Source organism: Ovis aries, chromosome 1, assembly GCF_016772045.2.
Source record: "Ovis aries strain OAR_USU_Benz2616 breed Rambouillet chromosome 1, ARS-UI_Ramb_v3.0, whole genome shotgun sequence".
NCBI lineage: Eukaryota > Metazoa > Chordata > Mammalia > Artiodactyla > Bovidae > Ovis > Ovis aries.
The window spans coordinates 106664118-106684467 of record NC_056054.1 but is presented as its reverse complement, the minus strand read 5'-3'; the positions used below and the strand labels follow the sequence as shown (position 1 = coordinate 106684467).

The following is a 20350-nucleotide window of genomic DNA, read 5'->3' as shown; positions in this document are numbered from 1 at the left end:
CTCCTTAGCGCTGTAATTCTGTTAGGGGGGCTAGAGTCTCTGTGGATGACGCTGAATGGACCCTGGTTTGCTGGAAGTCATCAAGAAGCGCCGACGAAGCCTTTGTCTGTGGCCCGTGTGCTCTGTTGCCTTCTCGCCCCACCACAAATCAACAAGCACACCAAAAATGACACTTGAAGCTGCGCGAACACCCTCACACAGGGTATGTGACCTGGAGAGTGACTCAGAGTGGGCACGTGGGAGGGATGGAGCGGGAGAGAGTGGGTGCTCAGTGACGCCAGCCTGGTTGCTCCTGCCAGCTCTTCCTTGGTGGTACACACCCTGATGTTGGGAAAGTGAGTCACAGGTCTGACCCTGTGGCTGCAATCACTGTCTGCGCTCTGTCTTTTTTTTTTTTTTTTTTTTTTATTTTTTTTATTTTAAATTTTAAAATCTTTAATTCTTACATGCATTCCCAAACATGAACCCCCCTCCCACCTCCCTCCCCATAACATCTTTCTGGGTCATCCCCATGCACCAGCCCCAAGCATGCTGCATCCTGCGTCAGACATAGACTGGCGATTCAATTCACATGATAGTATACATGTTAGAATGGCATTCTCCCAAATCATCCCACCCTCTCCCTCTCCCTCTGAGTCCAAAAGTCCGTTATACACATCTGTGTCTCTGCGCTCTGTCTTGAGAGAATGCAGACTCCGTGTACACACCGAGACTCGTGCCCTCTCGAGTGGCTATTTTGGCTCCAGAGGCCAGAGTCACAGTTGTGGCTGCCTATAGAAGGGAATTTGCTGCAGCCAAATGAGAGCTCGGACGTGGTCTTGCTGCGGTGTCCTGCACCACGGCATCTGCTTGAACAGGCAGCTGTTGAGCTCTGAGCAAGTTGGTTCCTGTTGAACCCAACATAAGCAATGTCCATGACACTTCACAAAGAAGCGCTAGGCGTTCTTACACACCTCTAAGTGGGACTAACATAGGAAGGCCACACCAAAAACTGGGGTTACAAGTCTTAATTGAAATGAATGTGAGTCTTAATTGCATTGCAATCAGGAAACTAGAAGCTAAGTGGAAAATTCTCCTTTGAGTTCAGGTTTTAGGGTACCTGGCTTAGTAATTTATTTTATGAAGTACACTGTTGATTTACAATATTGTTTCTGATGTACAACAAAGTGACTCAGTTATATGTAACAATCATATAGTCTTTTCCATGTTATTTTTCCATTGTGATTTATCATACGATGTTGAATGTAGTTCCCTATGCTCCACAGTAGGACCTTGTTCACTCTGCATCTAATGGTTTACAGCTGCTAACCCCGCACTCCCGATCCATCCCTCCCCGCCTCCCTCCTTGGCAGCCACACGTCTGTCCTCTGTGAGTCTGTTTCTGTTTCACAGATAAGTTCATTTGCATCATATTCTAGATTCCACATATAAGTGATATCATATGGTATTTGTCTTTCTCTTACTGACTTACTTAATATGATAATCTCTAGCTGCAGTTGGCTTTTATGCTCTACTTCACCCCCCAACTCAGACACCCTCAGTCCAGCATTGGGAAGGGCTAAGTCTCACTTTTGCTCACCAAAAAGAATCTGGAGACCAGAGGACCTTGCAACCATTTTCTTGCTCTTTTCTCGTATGATACTTCCTGGTCAGAGCCCAGCTCACCCTTCAGGGAGCCTGGGGATCCCTGTACTTTAATCCCCTTCTTTCTCTGCCCCTTTGTTTGCAGGCTTCATCCAGTTGATGACAGATAAGCCCCATTGCAGATTTCTACCTAAATACCAGTCAGCAAGTCCTGGTTTGCCTCAAGTTTGAGGCCCTTTAGAGCATATGCACAAAAAAACAAATGTTCTTCCGATAATACTGTTTCCATGTCTTGATATTTTCTAATGCTGAACCCCCTTCTGCAGGTGAGAATGATAAAGGGCAAAAGAATGTGAGAAGTATATCCTACCAAACATACTGATCTTCTGAAATTTCATATAGTGAAGTGATTCTTGGAAGGGGAAGTGTATTTGGAAATTTCAGGTCATATTGCTGCCGTTCTCTGTACCCTTAAAAGCCACTGATTGAGGGAATTCCTTGGGAATCCAGTGGTTAGGACTCCATAGTCTCACTGTAGAGGGCCCAGGTTCAATCCCGGGTCAGGGAACTAAGATCCCACAAGCCGCATGGTACAGCCAAAAAAAACCCAACACTGATTGAATCAAGACTCTAACAAGGAATCATTTGATTCCCAGTTTAACAATGATTACAGCTGACAGCAGGAAAGATGAACAGTGCTGTAATTATGAACTTGCCCCGAGGCACATTAGCCCAAGTCCAAGTTTAGAGACAGATTCCCATGTGTGCAAGTGCATTTATGAATATCCTGCATTACACTCTGTGTATTGTTCACAATGCACTTTCATTTACCCTGTAACTTAGGGCAAGTCCACCAAACAGTTGATAGCAGAACAGCATTTTGTTGCTATGTAGATACCAGGCATCAGTTTTGATTTTGCTACTTACTCAACTTGTGCTGGTAAATCAGTTTGCTTCTTAGGAGCCTCAGTGGTCCTAGCGTTAAAATCCTGGCCTTCTCTCCTATCTTTGAAGCCTAGCTAATGGTTGCTATCATCAATAATAATAATGGCAGCCATTTGTTGAGTGCTTCTCTGTGTCAGGTACTGTGCTGAGTCTTCAGGAACGTGGTCCTATTCTCTGTAAGGGAGATGGTAGTATTCCAATGGAACAGTTGAGGAAACTGAGGCTGACAAAAAGAAAGAAGTCTTCCCTAGGCTAAATGGCTGGAAGTTGGCAGTGCTGGCACACAGACCTGCCAGGTCTGTGTCTGGAGCCTCAGCCCTTAACCACTCTCCAACTCGGTTGGTAACACAGCCAGGCAGCATCTGATGAGGTTGGAATCCTGCCACTCATATGTTTATTATTAAACACTTGCTATGTGCCAGGCATTGTGCTAGGCACACAGAAATGGCATGTCCCCCCAGTTGCTTACAGTAACCTGAAGCAGAGAAACCAGTAAATTAATATCAATGCCCTGTGGCAAGCACTGTCTAGAATCACTGAAGAATTTAAAATAGGGGAGTGATGTGATCAGATTTCGGTTTTAGGAAGACAGTGCTGGCAGCCAAATGGAAGCAGGATTGAGTAGGGCCAGGACATGAGTTCTGTTTGAGTAATCTGATGAGCAATGATGTAGTCCTGAATTAATGAAGCGGGAAGGTGCATATGAGCATCACTGAGGGGGTAGAGTCAATAAGATTTAGAGATCAGAGCAAGGTTGCCTTGATATTTCTGAACTACAGTGAATAGACAGCAGTGTTAATCAAGACAGAGTGTATGGCAGGCAGGAGAGCAGGTTTTTGAGGAAGATGGCTTGGTATTGATTGGGTTGACTTTGAGCTTCTTGAAGATACCCAAGTGTAGATGTCCAGCCAACAGCTGGATGTACCAGACTGGAGTTTAGCAGAGTAAATGAGATCTGGGGCTGGGAACTAAGACCTGAGAGATAAGAGTATAACAGTGAGATAAAAGCCTTGGATTGGAAAGGTATATAAAGAGCAGGTCAAAATCGGAGTCTCAGGAAGTACCTGTCCTTAGAGGCTGCTGGAGGAAGAGAGGTCTGAGAGAGGACCATCAGGTGAGAGGACAGCTAAGGAGACTCCTCCCAGGACGGAGGAGGTAGCATTAACAGCATGGACAGCCAGTCCGCTGAGAGCAAACAAAAGGGTCTATTTTGCAGCAATTCAGTGTCCTTCATCTGAGCAATGTCTGAGGAGGGCAGCAGCAGCTCAGCCAAGGCGGGCTGGAGAATAAACGAGGCGAGGAAGGAGAGGCTGTAGGCTGTTCTTTCTCGGCTCTGAGGAGAAGCAGATGAGGGTTGCTGTGGGAGTGTGAGGCCTGAAGGCGCCAATACACAAAGCCAGCAGAGCATAACTTGGCTCGCGAAAGGGCAGGTGAATTAAGCTACGGTGGATCCTGAAAGAGTAGAGGGGAGGGATGCCAAGCTTAGCCTTGGCCAGCAATCAGGATCCCTCGTCTGCTGGGTCAGAAGGGAAAGAGGAAACGGTAAGGCAGAAGGCAGATGGAGATGGTTGGTTTTGTTTTGTTTTGGGGGGTGCTTTTTGGCCACGTGGCAGCTTGTGCAGTCCTAGTTCCCTAAGCAGGGATTGAACCCAGGCCCTTGGTGTTAAGAGCGCAGAGTCCTAACCACTTGACTGCAAGGTAATTCTTGGAGCTGATTTGGGAGGATGGTGGAATAAAGTGATTAGGACCTGGCGACCTTGCTTGCTCATTAAATTGGAGGCAGAATGGTCGGCTGAGTATGAGAGGGAAGCCAAGGGACAGAAACTTAGAATAAAGATGATGTGGAGCAGCCGCTAAGAAGACAGGAGAGTGAGCTGACTGAGAACACAAGGAAGGGCCTCTGAGCAGCAGCAGAGTTCCTGATTGAGGGCAGAAAGTGAGTTTGCAGGGCCCCTGCAAACTGCTCGTCACATTTTTTTCTAGCATCATTCAGCAACCCAAACAGAAAAGTGAGTTTAAATGCTCACAGCTAACAGTGTGTGGTCCCCAAGGCAAGTGCGTAAACCTAGATGGAGACGAGGTTGATGGAGTCTGTGGAGTCAAGGACCTGAGAGGCTGACCTGTTGAGTAGGTGCTGGAAGCCCCCAGGGGCCACAGGATTTCACACACACACACACACACACACACACACACACACACACATACATATATAGTTGAGGGGAAAGTTGGGGGGTTGTGCACAGTGTGTGGGGATCTGAGTTCCCTGATTAGGGATGGAACCCATGTGCCCTGCAGTGGGAGCCTGGAGTCTTAACCACTGGACCACCAGGGAATGCCCCAGGACTAGAAACAGGAGGATGGGGAGCTTGAGCTAGATCCTCAGGGACCTGAGGTGGACAGATGCTGCAAACAAGGAGTTGAAGATGCAATAAACACACGGTGTGAGCCTTAATGAGCTGGGTTGTGACTTCTAAGACGGCAGCTGAGGCATCATGGAAAGTTCTGAACTCTCCCAGCCAGTGGGCGTGGCCTCCGCCACGGCTGTATCCCTCTCATTTTCAGACCTGATTTTTATCAGAGTACCTCTTTCATGCACCTATCAGTTCAGTTCAGTCGCTCAGTCTTGTCCGACTCTTTGCAATCCCATGGACCACAGCACGCCAGGCCAACTCCCACAGTTTACCCAAACTCATGTCCACTGAGTCGGTGATGCCATCCAACCATCTCATCCTCTGTCGTCCCCTTCTCCTCTTGCTTTCAGTCTTCAAGGACAGTTAAATAAATGATTAAATCAAGAGCAAGTGTACTAATGAAAGACAGACATTTTTTTCAGCCTTAGCCGTCATTGATTTTGGCCGAAGTCATTCACTTTTCATCCATTTGTTCAAGAATTATTTACTGAGCACAACCCAGGTGCTGCTGTGGGCCAGTGAAGTCTGCACAGACCTCCCTTGTAGTGGGGATGATGAGTGATATGAAGAAAAGCAAGGGGATAAGGCAGATATGTGTACATAAGATTTTAGATGGTTTGTTTACAGGAGGCATTTTTGAGGAAGTGACATTTGAGCAGACCTGAAAGAAGTAAAGGAGCAAGTCAGGTAAGTATCTGGGGGAAGAATATTCCAGAGAAAGAGATCAGTGCAAAGGCAGGAGTAATGCTTGATATATTTAGGCAGCAGCATGGCTGGAACAGGGGAAGCCAAGGGGAAGTGGGTAGGGGCTGTGGGGGGGGGCGGTCAGTGAACAGGGGGAGATATAGGCCCATAATATAGACCCTTGTAGGCCATTGTAAGAACTGGGACTTACTATCTGCATGAAACGGGCCCCAGTGCAGGGTTTTGATCAATGGTGTGAACTGACTCAGGATTTAAGGGACTCCCCCTGGGTGCTGAGACTGGAAGAGACTGGGAACAGAAAACCAAAGCGGAGGTTCTTGCTGTAATCTACGCAAGAGATGACAGGGGTTGAGGCCAAGGAGGTGGTAAGTAGCCTTATCTGAAACTGATTATCTTTGCACACACAGATGATCTCTTGTGCGGTTGATGCTGAACAGACGTTCAAGCCAAGACTGGGATCTTTGGCCTTTCAGCTCTCACCCAAGTTCCTGTTCATACTAGCCCACCAGATAGCTCAGGACGTACATGCACCCTCACCAGCAGGGGACCCGTGTGTGGTCAGGGGTGGAGGTTTGCCACCGTTTCTGGGTGGACAGTCAGGGTTGCACCATCTCCTCCAGGCAATGACTGAATGGGTAAGTGACATCTAGCAGTGCTGCTGAGCTCAGGGAGGGGTCCTGGTGAGCCCTTGCCACCCCTGCCCCTGGTCTCTTGGAATTGCTGCACAGGTTTTTTTCCCGCTCTGCTCTCTGCCCTCCTACCGCTTCACTGTGCTGACTTTGCTGGTTTTGTTTTTTTCTTTAATGTGTGAGGCTCCTAGCCTTATTTAGGGATGCCATCAACTCTGTGCTTTTCTTTGAAAGAGTGTATATAATGCATAGGATTTTGAGAGATGTGGGGGTGGAGGGAGAGGCAGAGAAAGAAGATATTTTTAAGAATTTGGCATGGAAAGACAAGCACATCTTAATCCTCTCCCAGGCTTAACCAGATTCCATTCTGAAGTGTTTAAGAGCTTTGGGATCAGACCCCAGGCAGCGTATAGGAAGTTCTGGCGCAGTGGTGGGTTCAGAGCCACTCTTCTCCCAGACCTGGGCACTGAGGGTTGGGCCCTAGCCCGTGACCCTGACCCTCCTGTCCCATTGCAGCACCAGGAACCTAAACTGTCTGGCATCCCCAGACCAGAGGCAGCTTCACCGAAAGGCCAGGTCCTTTACTCCCTTCTATCTTGCGGAATCCTACTCAGTCCCTTCTTTGGAAAGACTCTGTGAGATGGATCCAAACCACAACCAAAGGAGGAAGAAGACAGACTGCCCCTGCCCTGGGAGCTGAGGAGGGAGATGGAGCCCACACCCAGGACCAACGGGAAGTCAGAGGCAGATAATCCAACCTTGGCAGCTTGAGACCTCAGGCTGGGCCTGGGATGTTGGGCTAGGCTGGCAGAGTGGGTGGATCTGGGAAGCTTTCCTGAAGGGTGGGAGGGTGGATCTGGGGTCGGATCAAAGAAGCCTGGGTAGAGTGTTCTGTTGCCTTCCTGCTAGGTTAGAAGCCACCCCCATGCCCACTCTCCACTCCAAGGCAGGAACTGCCTCCTCCCAGCTTTGGAATCAATTCCCTGGGACTCCCAGGAACCTGGTACCAGGGGGTCTGGGAGCTCATCAGAGGAGACTTGGCCCATGGAGACCACACTGTCCCCAGGCAGGGAGAAAGGCACACCCTGTGTGTCCTCCACTCAGGATGGCACCCTCTCTATGCCAGCTGCTGCAAGCTCAGGTGGAAGGCTAACAGGAAATCCAGATCATCTGGAAACCTGGAAATGTGTAGCCAACAGTCCCAGAGCGCTGGGAATCAAGAGGCGTGAGACCGTGGCGAGGAGGTTGGCAATTGTGAAATCCAGGATCTGCTGGCTCTTTTGACCCCCCAGGGACATGTTCCTGAGGATCCCCAAGTGCCAAAGTTCCCGTCTGGATGTCTTTCCCAGGTTGGTGGAAAAGACACAGGCAGGGAGAGATGGGGGCTTTGTCCAGACAGTGTGTGTCCTCAGCCTAATGAACTGAAATTCACAGGCACTAGCCAGCCCGGTGCCCCCTGGGAATCTGGGCAGGCAGTGGGAGGGGGGTGCTGGTGGATGGGGAGGGGTGAAGGGGTACTGGGTTGAGGGAGGCCAGGGGGACTGACTATACAGTCTCTCTTTGACAGCTAACATTTTCCAGAGCTGGCGCCCGCAGGGGAAAGGAAATCAGAGCTTCCCACCTCACACATCTTTTTCCCATTTTGTTCATGCTGCCCAGGGAAAGCCATTAGGGCTAGGTCAGTCTGGGGCCTCCCCTACCCGCCGGTGTCTCCAGCCCTAATTTAAGGAGGGGTAGGTTGGTGGGGTCACTGGAAGGACAAGGCCCTAGCCTGGTGAAGGGGCCAGACTCTGAACTCTTGTATCCCTTCTTAATTCCCTCCCTACTCAAGATGGGAGGATGGGGGCAGGGACTAGGAATCTGGGCTCCTGGGGCCCACCCTTACTCTGCTCAAATCCCCCTGCAGCTCTGATTTTGTCTCTGGGGAGTCTGGCCCACTGTCCTGGGCCTGGTCTGCAGCAAGTAGGGACCTGGGGTTGAGGAAGCTGGTCCTTATTACCCAGCTCATGGGGTTCCAGCCTCCTCCCTGGAGCCATTAGCACAACCAGCTTCCATAGGAGCCCGGCTGGGGGCCAAACTATCAGGTCTTATCTGGAGAAAGTAGCTGCATTTGGGGGGTTAGAGAAGGAGGGAAATGGGAGCGCTAAGGAGCTTTGAAGAGGTGTTCCCCCCAAGCTGGCCGATGTTCCTGAATCTGATCCATCAGTCCCACTTACCCTGTGCCCCAGGGACAGTGGGTCCAATACTCTCTTTCTATCTCCATACAGAACCTCAAAGCCTAGGCCTAGGGCCCCCTCAGTCTCTTCTCTGGGATCTCACCCTTCTCCCCCACCACTCCCTACTTCTTTCCTCTTCAATCTCAGAGTCTGATTATCTGGCCCAGTGCCCACCTTCCGCAGTTCAGGCCAGAGAAGGAATGTAGCCCTGAATCAGCCTGCAGCCCTATCGACTTCTTTCTTCCTCCAAAAACTCCAGATCGTCTCAATGGACAGAGGGGTTCTGCGGAGCCTTGGTTCTTCTTCCATTTCTCATCCCCAGAGAGTGGGAGAAGAGATATCTGGGAGGGGGCTTGAACTCCCCAGAAAAAGTCTTGGGCTGGACCGCAGGCTGTTCATCTTTTCCAAGGTTAGCCACTGTCCCCAGGTACCATGCAAACCCAAGGTCCACTCTGGGTTTATCATAGCTACAGCCTTCTCCCTCCTGCCTTGGGCTTCCAGGGGTTAAGGGGCCAGTGCCGAGAGTGGAAATGGCAGAGGGGTCTGGCCCTAGTCACTGCATCATAAAAGCCAGGAGTTTAACAGCAGGTCACAGGGCTGACTGGCTTCTTCATCCAGCAGTGCTGCCCTGGGGGGATTCCTTCCGGAGAGGGGAAGGGGCCACGGCTGGCCAGAGTCAGGCCCAGGGCCATGTGGCTTCAGATGTTGGCAGCTGCCACCAACAATCCCGGCCACACTGAATCCCCACCTCAGCCTGGAGGTTCTCTGAGAAGCAAGGAGGCTCTAGAGGAAGGGGGGTCAGGAGGAGAGAAAATGGAGCAGGGGCCTACGTGGGGGAAGGGATTGAGCTACCCCAGACCGGCCAGAAGCACAGTCTGGGTGGTGGAGGCAGGGTAGAGGAACAGAAGAACAAAGAGCCCAGGCCTCGTGCAGGGGTTCTCCAGGCTCTTCGATGACTGCCCCTGAAGAGGCGAACAGAGCCAGGGGCCTCTCTCAGGGGACAGAGATTCGATCTCCGGACACGTCCGCCAGTGCACCCCCCAGCTCCTCCTTCCCCCTCCACTGCTCAGCCTGCCCGGCTCACTGCACCCAGCCCAGCCCTGAGGAGAGCGTTGGCAGATGGAGCTGGGAACCAGGTAGCAGAGCCAAAAACAACAGAGGAGCCGCCTGGCTGCCCGGGTGCCTGCAGATTCCCCTGGTCTCACTGTGATCCCTCCTGTCACAGGCAGCCCCCTCCTCACATTCTGTGCTTCTGACCCCACCTGCCTCCCCCTTTGCCAGGGCCCCAGGGCTGGCTCCGGAGTGCTCGCTGTCATACCCTTCCTTTGAGTCTGGCTGCTCCTGCCCCCATCACTCAGATTCTCTGAGCACACCTTCCCTAGTTCCCAGGATCTCTCTCCTGCGCCCAGATGTTCCTGGGAATGAGTTGCCTCCTTGCCACTCTCTGACTCCCAGCTTGCACTTTAGCTTGCTGGAAGCTCTTTTTCGGTCTTGCATCTATCCCGTTGCAATGGCGATTTCATTTGGGGAGGATCAGAGCCGGGCCTTAACCGATTCGAAAAAGGCTGGGTCCTTAAGCCCAGGGAGACACACGAATGGAACATTTCCTTCAATGTTGAGGATTAGAGCAGCCCTGGAGGCAGGATGCTTAAGTCTCTGCTCGGTGCTGCCCGGAATCCTGAGGGCTCAGGGAGGCCAGGAGATACAGCTGTCCTGCCCAGGGGAAGGCCCAGCACCCTCTATGGAATTCCTGCTTCCTTTGCCGCCCCTACCCTCTTATGGCAGAGACCTAGGTGTCCAGCCCCACCTGGGTTTAATTTCTACATGACTCTCCGCCAACAAACTCTCTGATCCAGCAGATGCAATAACACTGCGCAGGGTGAGGCCCTTCTACAAGTGCTGCATTTGGCTGGAGAATCTCCCCGTCCCGTTGGGGGTGAGGGTGAGGGGTTCACAACACTCCCATTCTTGCCATCACTCCTCCCCCACTCAGCCTCAAGGGAATGATGGAGAGAGGTGGGGCAGCCTCCTCTTCCCAAGCCCCCAGACCCCTCAGTCATGCATACATCTACATCCACTCACACCCATACTCTTGCAACCATTCAGGAGCCTGCCCATCTGCATTCCTTCTGCCAAACCAGCCATTTTCCACATAGCCACACTGCAATGGGAGCAAAGCTCCAGAATATTTCTTTCCTAACTCTAGCTTGTCTGTTTCTTCCTCACCCCTATCCTGCCTCTGCTCCCCCACCTTTTCTCACCAATCTGGCACCCCCCAACTTGAGTCTCCAAATTCCTGGGGGAGCCCCAAGAGAGGTATGACCCAGGCTCCTAGAAAGGGGAACGCATTGCCCCAGGCAGATCTGCAGCAGATTTGGTAATAATTAAAAGGCCAGCGACACTAGGAAATTCCTTCTCCTTATGGATCCCAGCGGGAAATTAAAGCCAGTTGTTTGTGACTGAGTGACTGATGCTGGCTAAGCTCCTCCCCATCACCTGGTTCCAGGGCTCTAGCCACTACCCCTTGCCCCTAGGTTCCCCCAGCCTCCTCTGTTAGCCCCCTTTCCCAGTCCCCCAGGCCTCTCATCCCACTACTCCCCAATCTCATGCCCCTCAACGCCCTTCCCCTGCATTTTTTCCTAAGTACCCCTTACACGTGTGCCTCCATGCTCTTATGGTAACAGGGCTGCTGGAGGCTGAAACCTCCAGCCTGGCTGTTCAGCACCATGCTCTGGACCCTCTGCCCAAACTCTCTCAGCCAGAGTTGGGGTGCAGGGGCTGGAGCTCAGGCCCAGAGCTGCCAAACCACAAACACTCACATCTGGAAAAAATTCTCCTCCCAGCCCAACTTCCCTTTGTCTTACTTCTGTCTCTTTGGTAATTCTGGCTGCCTGGCCAGTGGGGGTGGGGGGGGGGGTGGGGTGGGGTGGGGGGAGTGAGGAAGTGGAGGGAGGGGAGTGGGCCCAGGCTGGCCTGCCTCCACCCCAGGGAACCCCCACCTCCAACCCATCTAGTTCCCTCAGCCAGACCACATCCCTCCTCTGTGCTCCTGTAGGTCCAGGCCCCCCTCATCCTGCTGACCATCTTTTGGGTGAGGTTTCTACATCCTTGGTCACAAGCTTGCGGAGGAGAGGGTCAGCCCTGGCCCTTCTTTTCTGCAGTAGGAGAGATGCCTACTGAGGAGGAGACTGGACTCTTCTGGCTGGGGGCTCAAGTAGGCTGGAGGGGAGAGGGACAGGTGACCTGGATGTAAGAGGCAGGGGGCAGTGAGGGGGCAGGAGAGGCAGCAGGAGTCTGGTTTCTGCCCTGTTCCCTCCCCCAGTCTCTCCTCATCCCCTTGGCTGGGAGCCTGATTTCACTGTCAAAACCTAATCCCCCTCCCTTTACCTACAGCGAAGCTGCAGAGGAATGATGGGGGAGGAGCAGTGCCTCAAGCACCCCCCAGGGACCACCCCTTCCCTCCACCATCTCTGCTTTTGTCTACCCATCTTCCCAGAGCCCGCTGCCCCCTCACTTGCAGAAGACCAGGCCAACCCCCACCCAGCTCCCCACAATTAAAGTCTCCTACACAAAACCTGGAACCCTAAAACCAGGCTGAAGCCTCCAGCTCCTATTTCAGAATTGACATTGGTTTTTGAGGGGTGTGGGGGGCGTCAAAAAGCCCTCTCTACAGTCTAATCTCCATCCTTCCTGCGCCAGAGTCACCCTAGCGGCATCATCTTCCCCTGCTGCTGCTGCTACCGCTGAGTCGCTTCAGTCGTGTCTGACTCTGTGCGACCCCATAGACGGCAGCCCACCAGGCTCCCCCGTCCCTGGGATTCTCCAGGCAAGAACACTGGAGTGGGTTGCCGTTTCCTTCTCCCCTACACACCCATTATTCAGAGGTTTTCCTCTTTACAGCACAGAGGCTGGACCTCCAGAATGTTCTCCAGCCTTTGGTAAATCCTCCAGCCCCTTTCCGCTGGCTCTCCTCCACGGGGGTCCTCCCCAACTAAGGCCCCTAACTTCCTAGACTGTTCCAGAGCTCTAAAGGAAAGGGCCCAGAATTTCGCAGAGCTGGTCCTCTGCTCCACCCTTGGCCACGCTGGCAGGGTGGGGCCAGGGCTGGGACCAGATGTGGGGATTTTTCTCCCCGCCTCGGAAGAAGCTGGAAGGACAGCTCCGGGAGGGTGGCGGGGCTGGGGGTGCGTTAAGGGCATCGGGACCACGTGCACCGACCCGCCGAGGGCAGCGGGGCCGCAGCTTCCCTCAACTCGGAACAGGCCCCCGGGTTCAGCTCGCTCAGGAGTGCCGTATTCCCCACGCCGGACCCCGCTCCTCTGCGGTCGGCGGTCTACGGCCTCCTGGCCTGTCTCCGAAGCTCCCTGCCTGACTTCCATTTCTGTTTGTCTCCCGGCCCTCTCCCTCTTGTGTCGCCCACTCCCACTTGGGTCTCCGCGTGGAGCCGTGCCCTACCCCCCTCCTTTGATCTCCCACTTCAAAGCCGCTCGCCGAGGGGCGGCCGCTCCTTCCGCCGTTTTACGGCTCAGAACGGTGACACCTGAGACCCTGCTCCTCCCCTTCCCGGGGCACCCAGCCCCCGCTCCCCCGCCCCCTCACCCGGAGGTGGCAGCTCGGCGCGCCGGGGGCTCAGCGCCTGTCCCCGCCTCCCCTCCCTGCCACGTACTGCGATCCCCTCGGGGGTCTGGGGAGCAGAGCGACAGAGAAAGCGTCTTAATAAAGAGCTCGTGTCAAGTGATTGGCTGTGACCTCTGCCCTCCGCAGGCTCGCGCTCAAGGCTCCTGTTTAACCCTTCGACGCCCGCCTAGTTCTTTAAAAGGAATGAGTCTCCCTGCGCCAACTTTCAGCCCACCAGGCACTGCTGGAGCCCGAGACCCGGGTGGGGAGTCTCGGGCGGCGGGCGGGGGTGAACCCCCTCCCAGTGTCTTCGAGTTGTTCCAGCAGGGGGTGCCGTTGCCTCACTTAGGTGCCTGGTCCCTGAACCCCAGGACTCCCCAGCCTCTCTCGAGTTCGGAGCGGTCACCCTGGATCCAGCTTCAGCGGAGCGGAGCTCGGCCGCCCCAGCTCCGACTCGCGAGGAGTGGTTCACCAGCTGGTGGTGTCGCCGGGTGTCCGGCGCCAAGAAGCAGAGTGCACAGTGTCAGGTTGGGGACGGATGGGGAACAGGCGAGATGCGACCCTGCGCCTCGGACTGCAGACGTGAGACCCTAGCCTCTGTGCCCCGGACCCGGCGCCCTCTCTTCTCGGTGGAGAGCCCAATCCTAGGGCTCGCCCCCCATCCGCCTGCTCGTCCACCCACTGGCACGGGAGCCAGCAATCTCGGGCCCCCTCGGCGAATTTTGGACCAGCCCATGGGTCTAGATCCAGAGGCCGTAGTGGGGGTGGGGGTGGGACGGTAATGAAGGGACCAGGCGCAAGGCCCCCACAGGTGGGGAGGCGGGCGGGACGGGAGGCGGGGCCACCTCGTTTTTTGGGCAAGGGCGGGTCCGCGAAGGGTATAAAAGCTGTCCGCACAGGAGCTCAGGCCGGCCTTAGTGTTGTCCTCGGACGTTCGCCGTTTCCTGAGTCCCGCAAGGCGGCGGAGACATCTCTTTTGAGTAAAAGTCTCAGCGTCCAGTGCTCCAGTGGAAAGATCTAAGGGGCCCGCCACTAGCGCCGCCACCATGCCCAACTTCTCTGGTAACTGGAAAATCATCCGATCGGAGAACTTCGAGGATTTGCTCAAAGTGCTGGGTAAGGAGATTTTTGATCGCCAGAGAGAGGAGAGGGGGTGCCGAGGCATCAGAGGTGGGTATGAGAAAGAAAGGGAAGCTGGAACCAGGGCGTGGGAAGCTGGGCGCCTACATCCCCAAGAATAGGGGCCAGACGCCTGGGTCCTGGGGCGCTGGGCCGGACGGAATACCTAAATCCTTCTTTCTCCGGCGGGACGCCCACCGGTGCCAGCTGCTGCGGTGACTCAGCCTCTGAATCAAGTAGAAACCAGAAGCACGAGGTCGGTATCTCTTGGGGTGAGGCAAGGGGGTTCTCCGCTGTTCAGAAGCTGCACACACTGCGTCCAGGCTGAGTGCCTGGGTCTCTACCCAACCGAATGCCCCCAGGAGGCATTCCTGCCTCCTTCCCCTTTGCCCCCTGCAGGTAACCCAATCTCCGGGGGCAGATTCCTTACCTCTTTGCCTTGGGTTCTGCCTACTAGGTGATCCGTCACAGCAGGGCCCCCAGATTCCCTTTTCTTCCCCTTTCAGAACTTTTCCACTGTGCTCCCCCCACCCTCCATCTGTGAGACAAATATTTTCCTACAGCGAGCAACTAGAGTCCTAAAATCGCTCTGGATAATTATCACTTTCTTAGATTTCAACAAATGGCTTCGTGTGAAACCCCAGCCACCCCCTCCTTTTCGGAAAATCCGAGTTCTCCTCTCCCTCCCTCCCTCCCTCCCTGGAGAGCCGGGCTGCAGCCCAGCTGGTTCAAGGTGGAAGAAGTTGAATCTACCCAGACTGCCTGTCCCAACTCCTATGTGCCCTCCAGTGTCTGGGGTTTGGGTGGCGGGGGGAGTGGAGGGCAGAGAAAGCCTGGACTCGCTGGGGAGAGGGTTTTGAAGAAAGACGGAGATGAGTCAAGAATTCAGCGACTCAGAAGCCACCTGGAAACCCTGGAGCCCTCCATTTCTGGCCCGAACAGACTCTGGCTGGACTGGGCAGAGGGCACCCTGCATGGGGCAGGGAGCTGTAGAAATGAGTTAGGAATGAGGAAAGGTCTGGAATGCTGTGAGGAAAGCGAGGATTTCTCCACCCTTCCTCACTGTTAGTTCTTCTTGCAATCTGACCACATATTTCTCGGAGTCCTGTCAACCTTTCTTGCTCTACCCTTGTTGAAATGAAAGGAGAAAAGTTTTCCCTTCGGAAAGCCTGGATGCCATTCCCTCCCCCATCGTCTCTGGATGCTGGCCCCTCTCCCTAGTGAACAAAGCAGTGGACTGAGCACCCCCAGGCCCCGGCTGGAGGATTAGATCCCAAGCCCAACCCTGCTGTCTGTCTTCAGTCTGTTTGTACTCCCTGTGGGGTCTCTCAGAGCCACGTGCCCTCCTCAGGGCTTGCTGAGGGGACAGATTGAAAACAGACCCATTAGACAAACACAGTCCTGAATCGGCCAAGGTCAGCTGAGCCTGGCCCCAGCACCACAGGCCCCAGAGGCCACAGGAGGGGTGGCCCCTCTGAACCTAGCCTTGCTTCCGCAGGAACCTCAGTCCCTTCTCACTCCTCTTTGTCCTATTCAAGGGTCTCTCTCCTGGGGAGGGATGCTCAGGTATTTGGAGGATACCCGTCCCTTCCCTTGTGGCTCAGCTGGTAAAGAATCTGCCTGCAATGCAGGAGACCCTGGTTCAATTCCTGGGTCAGGAAGATCCTCTGGAGAAGGGATAGGCTACCCACTTCAGTATTCTTGGGCTTCCCTTGTGGCTCAGCTGGGAAAGAATCCTGCGATGCAGGAGACCTGGGTTTGATCCCTGGGTTGGGAAGATCCCCTGGAGAAGGGAAAGGCTACCCACTCTAGTATTCTGGCCTGGAGAATTCCATGGACTGTATAGTCCATGGGGTCACAGAGAGTCTGACACGACTGAGCGACTTTCACTTCTAACTGACTCCACTTCTTCGTCCCATCCAATATGATGGTCAGGGCACATAGCTTCCCAGGTGGCACTAGTGGTGGAGAACCTGACTGCCAATGCAAGAGGTGTAAGAGATGCAGGTTCGATCCCTGGGTTGGGAGGATCCCTGGAGGAGGGCATGGCAACCCACTCCAGTGTTCTTGCCTAGAGAATCTTGTGGACAGAGGAGCCTGCGGGTTATATGATCCATAGGGTCACAAAGAGTTGAACACGACTGAAGCGACTTAGCATACATGCATAGCACATAGCTCGCAGCTCCTGTTTCTGTAACGGGAAAGCTAATTGCTAGATAGCAGGATGGACTTCCCAGGTAGCACCAGAGAGTGAAGCAGTCTGTTTGTTCAAGGAGTTGGAGCAGGATGTGTCTCTTTCACCAGATCAATTTGTCTTAGGAACCTCAGTCATTGCTCCCTGGTCCCAAGAGATCAGCAACCAAGAAGTGGGCCCCTGGGCTCCTGAGGGACAGGCCTTCCTCCTACTCCCTTCTGCCTGCAGGAGAGTGGGTCTGTGCTGGTGCCAAGGGGAAAAGGGATTTGTTTCTCTAGGGATCCAAGTCTGGAGGAGAGCAGGGGTCTGGCCCGCATCAGGGGAATCCCAGGCCACTCACCTGGCCCCGCCCAGTTTGGTCCCTCATCCTTACCCATTGTTTCCAGGAATGGTTCTGCTCCAGTTCAGGGTTGGTGGCCAGGCCAGGTGAAGCGGTGCAGGGCTTGGACCTAGGCCCCAGCTAGAGGTGCCTCCCGGCCTGCTTGACTTCCTGGCAGAGGGCTGCTGTCTCCGGCTACCCCATTCCTTTTAAATAAGTAGGGAGAGGAGAGAAGGGGTCCAGTCTGGGAAAGGACAGGGGGACAGGCACAGGGGCTCAGCTGAATGAGAAGATCTGGGCCCTGAAGTAGGGTGGGTGATCCTGGAGTCGGGGTACATCACGGGAGGGGAGGGGAGTGTCCCTTTCTGTCCCTTGAGGGGAGAGGGACGTAGATGTCTTCCAGGAGGGCAGGTGAACAGGAAGGAGTCTGATGCATGGAACTTTGAGCCCCAACTCTGGCTTTTTCTTTGCCATCCTTTAATCAGTAAAAACAACAACAATAAGAGTAGCTGCTGCTGCTGCTGCTGCTAAGTCACGTCAGTCATGTCTGACTCTGTGTGACCCCATAGACAGCACCCAACAGGCTCCTCTGTCCCTAGGATTCTCCAGGCAAGAACACTAGAGTGGGTTGCCATTTCCTTTGAAAACTTACAGATGTGCCTGGCACTGTGTGTGCTCCAGCCTAAACACACATTGTCCCATTTGATGGGCTCTTGAATAAGCTGTTGTCTCCATTTTACAACTGAGAAATCTAAGCCTTAGAGAGGTTAAGCCATTAGCCCAGGGTCACCCAGCCTGAAGGGAGGGTGAGCCAGGTGGAAATCATGGCCTAATGGATCTTATTTCACAGCCTGTGGTTTCCCCAGGCTACAGACCATTCTGTAGGGGGACACAGCTGCCACACCCCCTCCCCTGTTGAGAATCCCTGTTCCTTCTCATTCTGGAGGGACAGAGACTCAGCAAATCAAGGCCACCAGACAGGGGAGGTGAGTAGGCACAGAGGGAAGTGGCCCCTACTTCAGGACATGAGTAGTGAGGGCTGGCTGAGGAGGGTCTGCCCTGCAGATGAGTCGGGGTGTGGACACAGTGATTCTGATGAGCCCACCCCAGCAGATGGTCTCAAGCAAGGTGGACAAAGGACCTAAAGTGAGGTGACTGGAGCCAAAGGGAGCTGTAGCAGGCTGAAGGGACCGGGGAGAACTGACTGCAAAGCTGAGACTTGGGGATCCCAATCCAGGGCTGCTGACTCATCCAGGTGGAAGCTAGAAGCAGAAATCCCAAGGGAGGGCACTGCCTCTCTGCCCCTCCTTGCTGAACCCACCAGCCATCAGGGCTGCACCACCTGCCCTCCCTTCAAGGCGCTTTTCGGACACCCAGGAAGCCTCCCTCTCTTCCCAGTCGACTCATGATCCAGCTTGCTCCTGCTGTCTCTTGGGGAGGGTGTGAGGCAGGTACCTGGACCGTCCATCCTCTCCCCTCCCTGCAGGGGTGAATGTGATGCTGAGAAAGATCGCCGTGGCTGCAGCATCCAAGCCAGCAGTGGAGATCAAACAGGAGGGGGACACTTTCTACATCAAAACCTCCACCACCGTGCGTACCACAGAGATCAACTTCAAGGTCGGAGAGGAGTTTGAAGAGCAGACTGTGGACGGGAGGCCCTGTAAGGTGCGTGCAGGGATGGGGTCCCCAGGGTCGTGGGATCCCTTGCCAGTGGATCTTTTCCCATCTTCCCCTCGAGTCTCTCCTCCATTTCCAGTGGGGAGAGTCCCTAGGTAGTGTTGGTGGGTAGAAAGGTGGCGCTTCCTCTGTCCCTCTCACAGCCTTGTCCCGGCTGTGGGCCCAACTCACCTGGCCACTCTCTCGTACAGAGCCTGGTGAAATGGGAGAGTGAGAACAAAATGGTCTGCGAGCAGAGGCTGTTGAAGGGAGAGGGTCCCAAGACCTCCTGGACCAGAGAACTGACCAACGATGGAGAGCTGATCCTGGTAAGGCTTTTTCCTGCTTTTCTCCAAGCTCAGACAGAGCAAGCCCAGTGCTACCTTCAGAGATTTTCCAGGACATTCCACAGTACAGGAAATTTAAGAACAACGGTGGCTGGTCTCTCTGTCTCCTGATGGAGCTGCTGGGGCAGAACTAGGTTGTCTGTGTTCCAGGTAGTACCCTTGTGCAAACGCAAAAGGGTGTCCCTTCCACGTGGAGCAAAGGGCTTGCTCTGAAAGGCCGCAGCAGATCTCTGGAGGGGGTGGAGGGGGGATCTTCCTGGCTTGGGGAGGGAGATGTAGAATGGACCCTGGGCCTCTATTGTCCTCCATCACATGATGCCCAGGCATTTTGTGAACCATCCTGAGCCAAGAAGTAGGTTTGGACCTGGAGGCCAAGCAGAGTATTTCCATGCAACCTTCCTGCTCCCAAGCACAGGAACCAGGGGCCTCCCAGGCTAACAATGACTTCTCTCCCTTCAGACCATGACGGCGGATGACATCGTGTGCACCAGGGTCTATGTCCGAGAGTAAGCGGCTGCACCCCCAGAGCCGCCGCCGGCCCATGCTCCCTGCCTCCTGCCCCACCCCTTCATCTAGGCTAGCTCTCCCCTCACCCCAGTCACTTCTGGGGGTTCTGGGTTGCCTTCTGCAGGGGCTCTCCTTTTATTGACCCCTCCTCTCCTCCCATATATCAACACGATGGATGGAACCCAGATCACCGATTCCAGGATCACTCCCCCCACCCCCGCCCTAGTCCTAGCCCCAAACCAGCCCATAGCACCCTCTCTCTCCTTTTCTGCAAGGGGACCCGAGGGCCTAAGTAGGAAAGACCGGCCCTCTGTCTTCCACTCTGTCCCTGTAGCCCATACAGTGTAGAATATTTATTGGTTAATTTTATTAAAATGTTTTAGGAAATAAAACCTGTCTCTGGCTCACTGGGAAGGGGCTGGGTAAGTCGCCTGAGTCCAACTTCGCCTTTGAAAGGCAGTGTGAGAGAGTCTGATGTTTCAGCAGCATAGGTGCACAGTTCACAAGGGGGAGGGAACCAGCTGGCCTCCACCCTCCTCATCACCATCCCTTCCTTTGCTGCAGAATCCATGACCATCACCTTCACTCCCCCTCCTCCAGCCTCCTTTGTCCCCAGCTCTGGCTTCCAAAGTAACTAAGGCTTCATCCTCTGACTCTCAGCAGGTGCTGAGGAACTGACTCCCACCTTCTCCTGCGATGGTGACATGGCTCCCTCCTCCTCCTCCAACTGTTCCTTCTCTCTCTTCCAACCCCAATCTGTGGGCAACCCCAGGCCTGGCCTTGGCCTCCCACATGGCTCCAGATGACTCATCACCGCCCACAGGATGGCCTTGCTCTTGCCCATGTCTCTTTGTGTCTGAGACAAGCCTATCTCTGCCTTGAGATCTCTCACTCTGCCCCGTCTGCCCCGTCTCTTGGATCTTCCAGGCCCCTTAGGTCCTCCTCCCCCGCACCTCCCTGAGCCTCCACACTCAGTTCTGTGTCTTCCCAAATTCCATCAGAGTCTCTTTCACACGCCACTGCACTTGACCCTGCTTTCTCATTGCTCACCTGGTTTATCAGCAGCAGCTCCTAACTGGTTTGCCTGTTTGCAATTCATGT

General features: G+C 54.2%; 1 protein-coding gene across 3 annotated transcripts; it reads left to right on the top strand.

Moving 5' to 3' along the window:
* Positions 1-14011: 14011 nt before the first annotated feature.
* Positions 14012-19641, top strand: CRABP2 (cellular retinoic acid binding protein 2). Of its 3 annotated transcripts, XM_004002627.6 has the most exons (4): positions 14012-14223; positions 18226-18404; positions 18608-18724; positions 19202-19641. In XM_004002627.6, exons 1-4 carry the CDS (start codon positions 14154-14156, stop codon positions 19250-19252), a joined length of 417 nt encoding a protein of 138 aa, XP_004002676.1. In that variant the 5' UTR covers positions 14012-14153; the 3' UTR covers positions 19253-19641. The 3 variants fall into 3 exon arrangements, with proteins under 3 accessions (XP_004002676.1, XP_060258856.1, XP_060258873.1); XM_060402873.1 differs by having other exon boundaries at positions 18608-19641; XM_060402890.1 differs by lacking the exon at positions 14012-14223 and adding an exon at positions 14269-14482 and having other exon boundaries at positions 18608-19641.
* The last annotated feature ends 709 nt before the right edge of the window (positions 19642-20350 follow it).

What these genes read in the sequence shown, in the direction of transcription:
- CRABP2 (XM_060402873.1), top strand. Translation starts at nt 14,154, where the DNA reads ATGCCCAACTTCTCTGGTAACTGGAAAATCATCCGATCGGAGAACTTC. An exon ending in GGATTTGCTCAAAGTGCTGG is followed by an intron (nt 14,224 to 18,225) that starts GTAAGGAGATTT and finishes CCCTCCCTGCAG; the next exon opens with GGGTGAATGTGATGCTGAGA. An exon ending in TGGACGGGAGGCCCTGTAAG is followed by an intron (nt 18,405 to 18,607) that starts GTGCGTGCAGGG and finishes TCTCTCGTACAG; the next exon opens with AGCCTGGTGAAATGGGAGAG.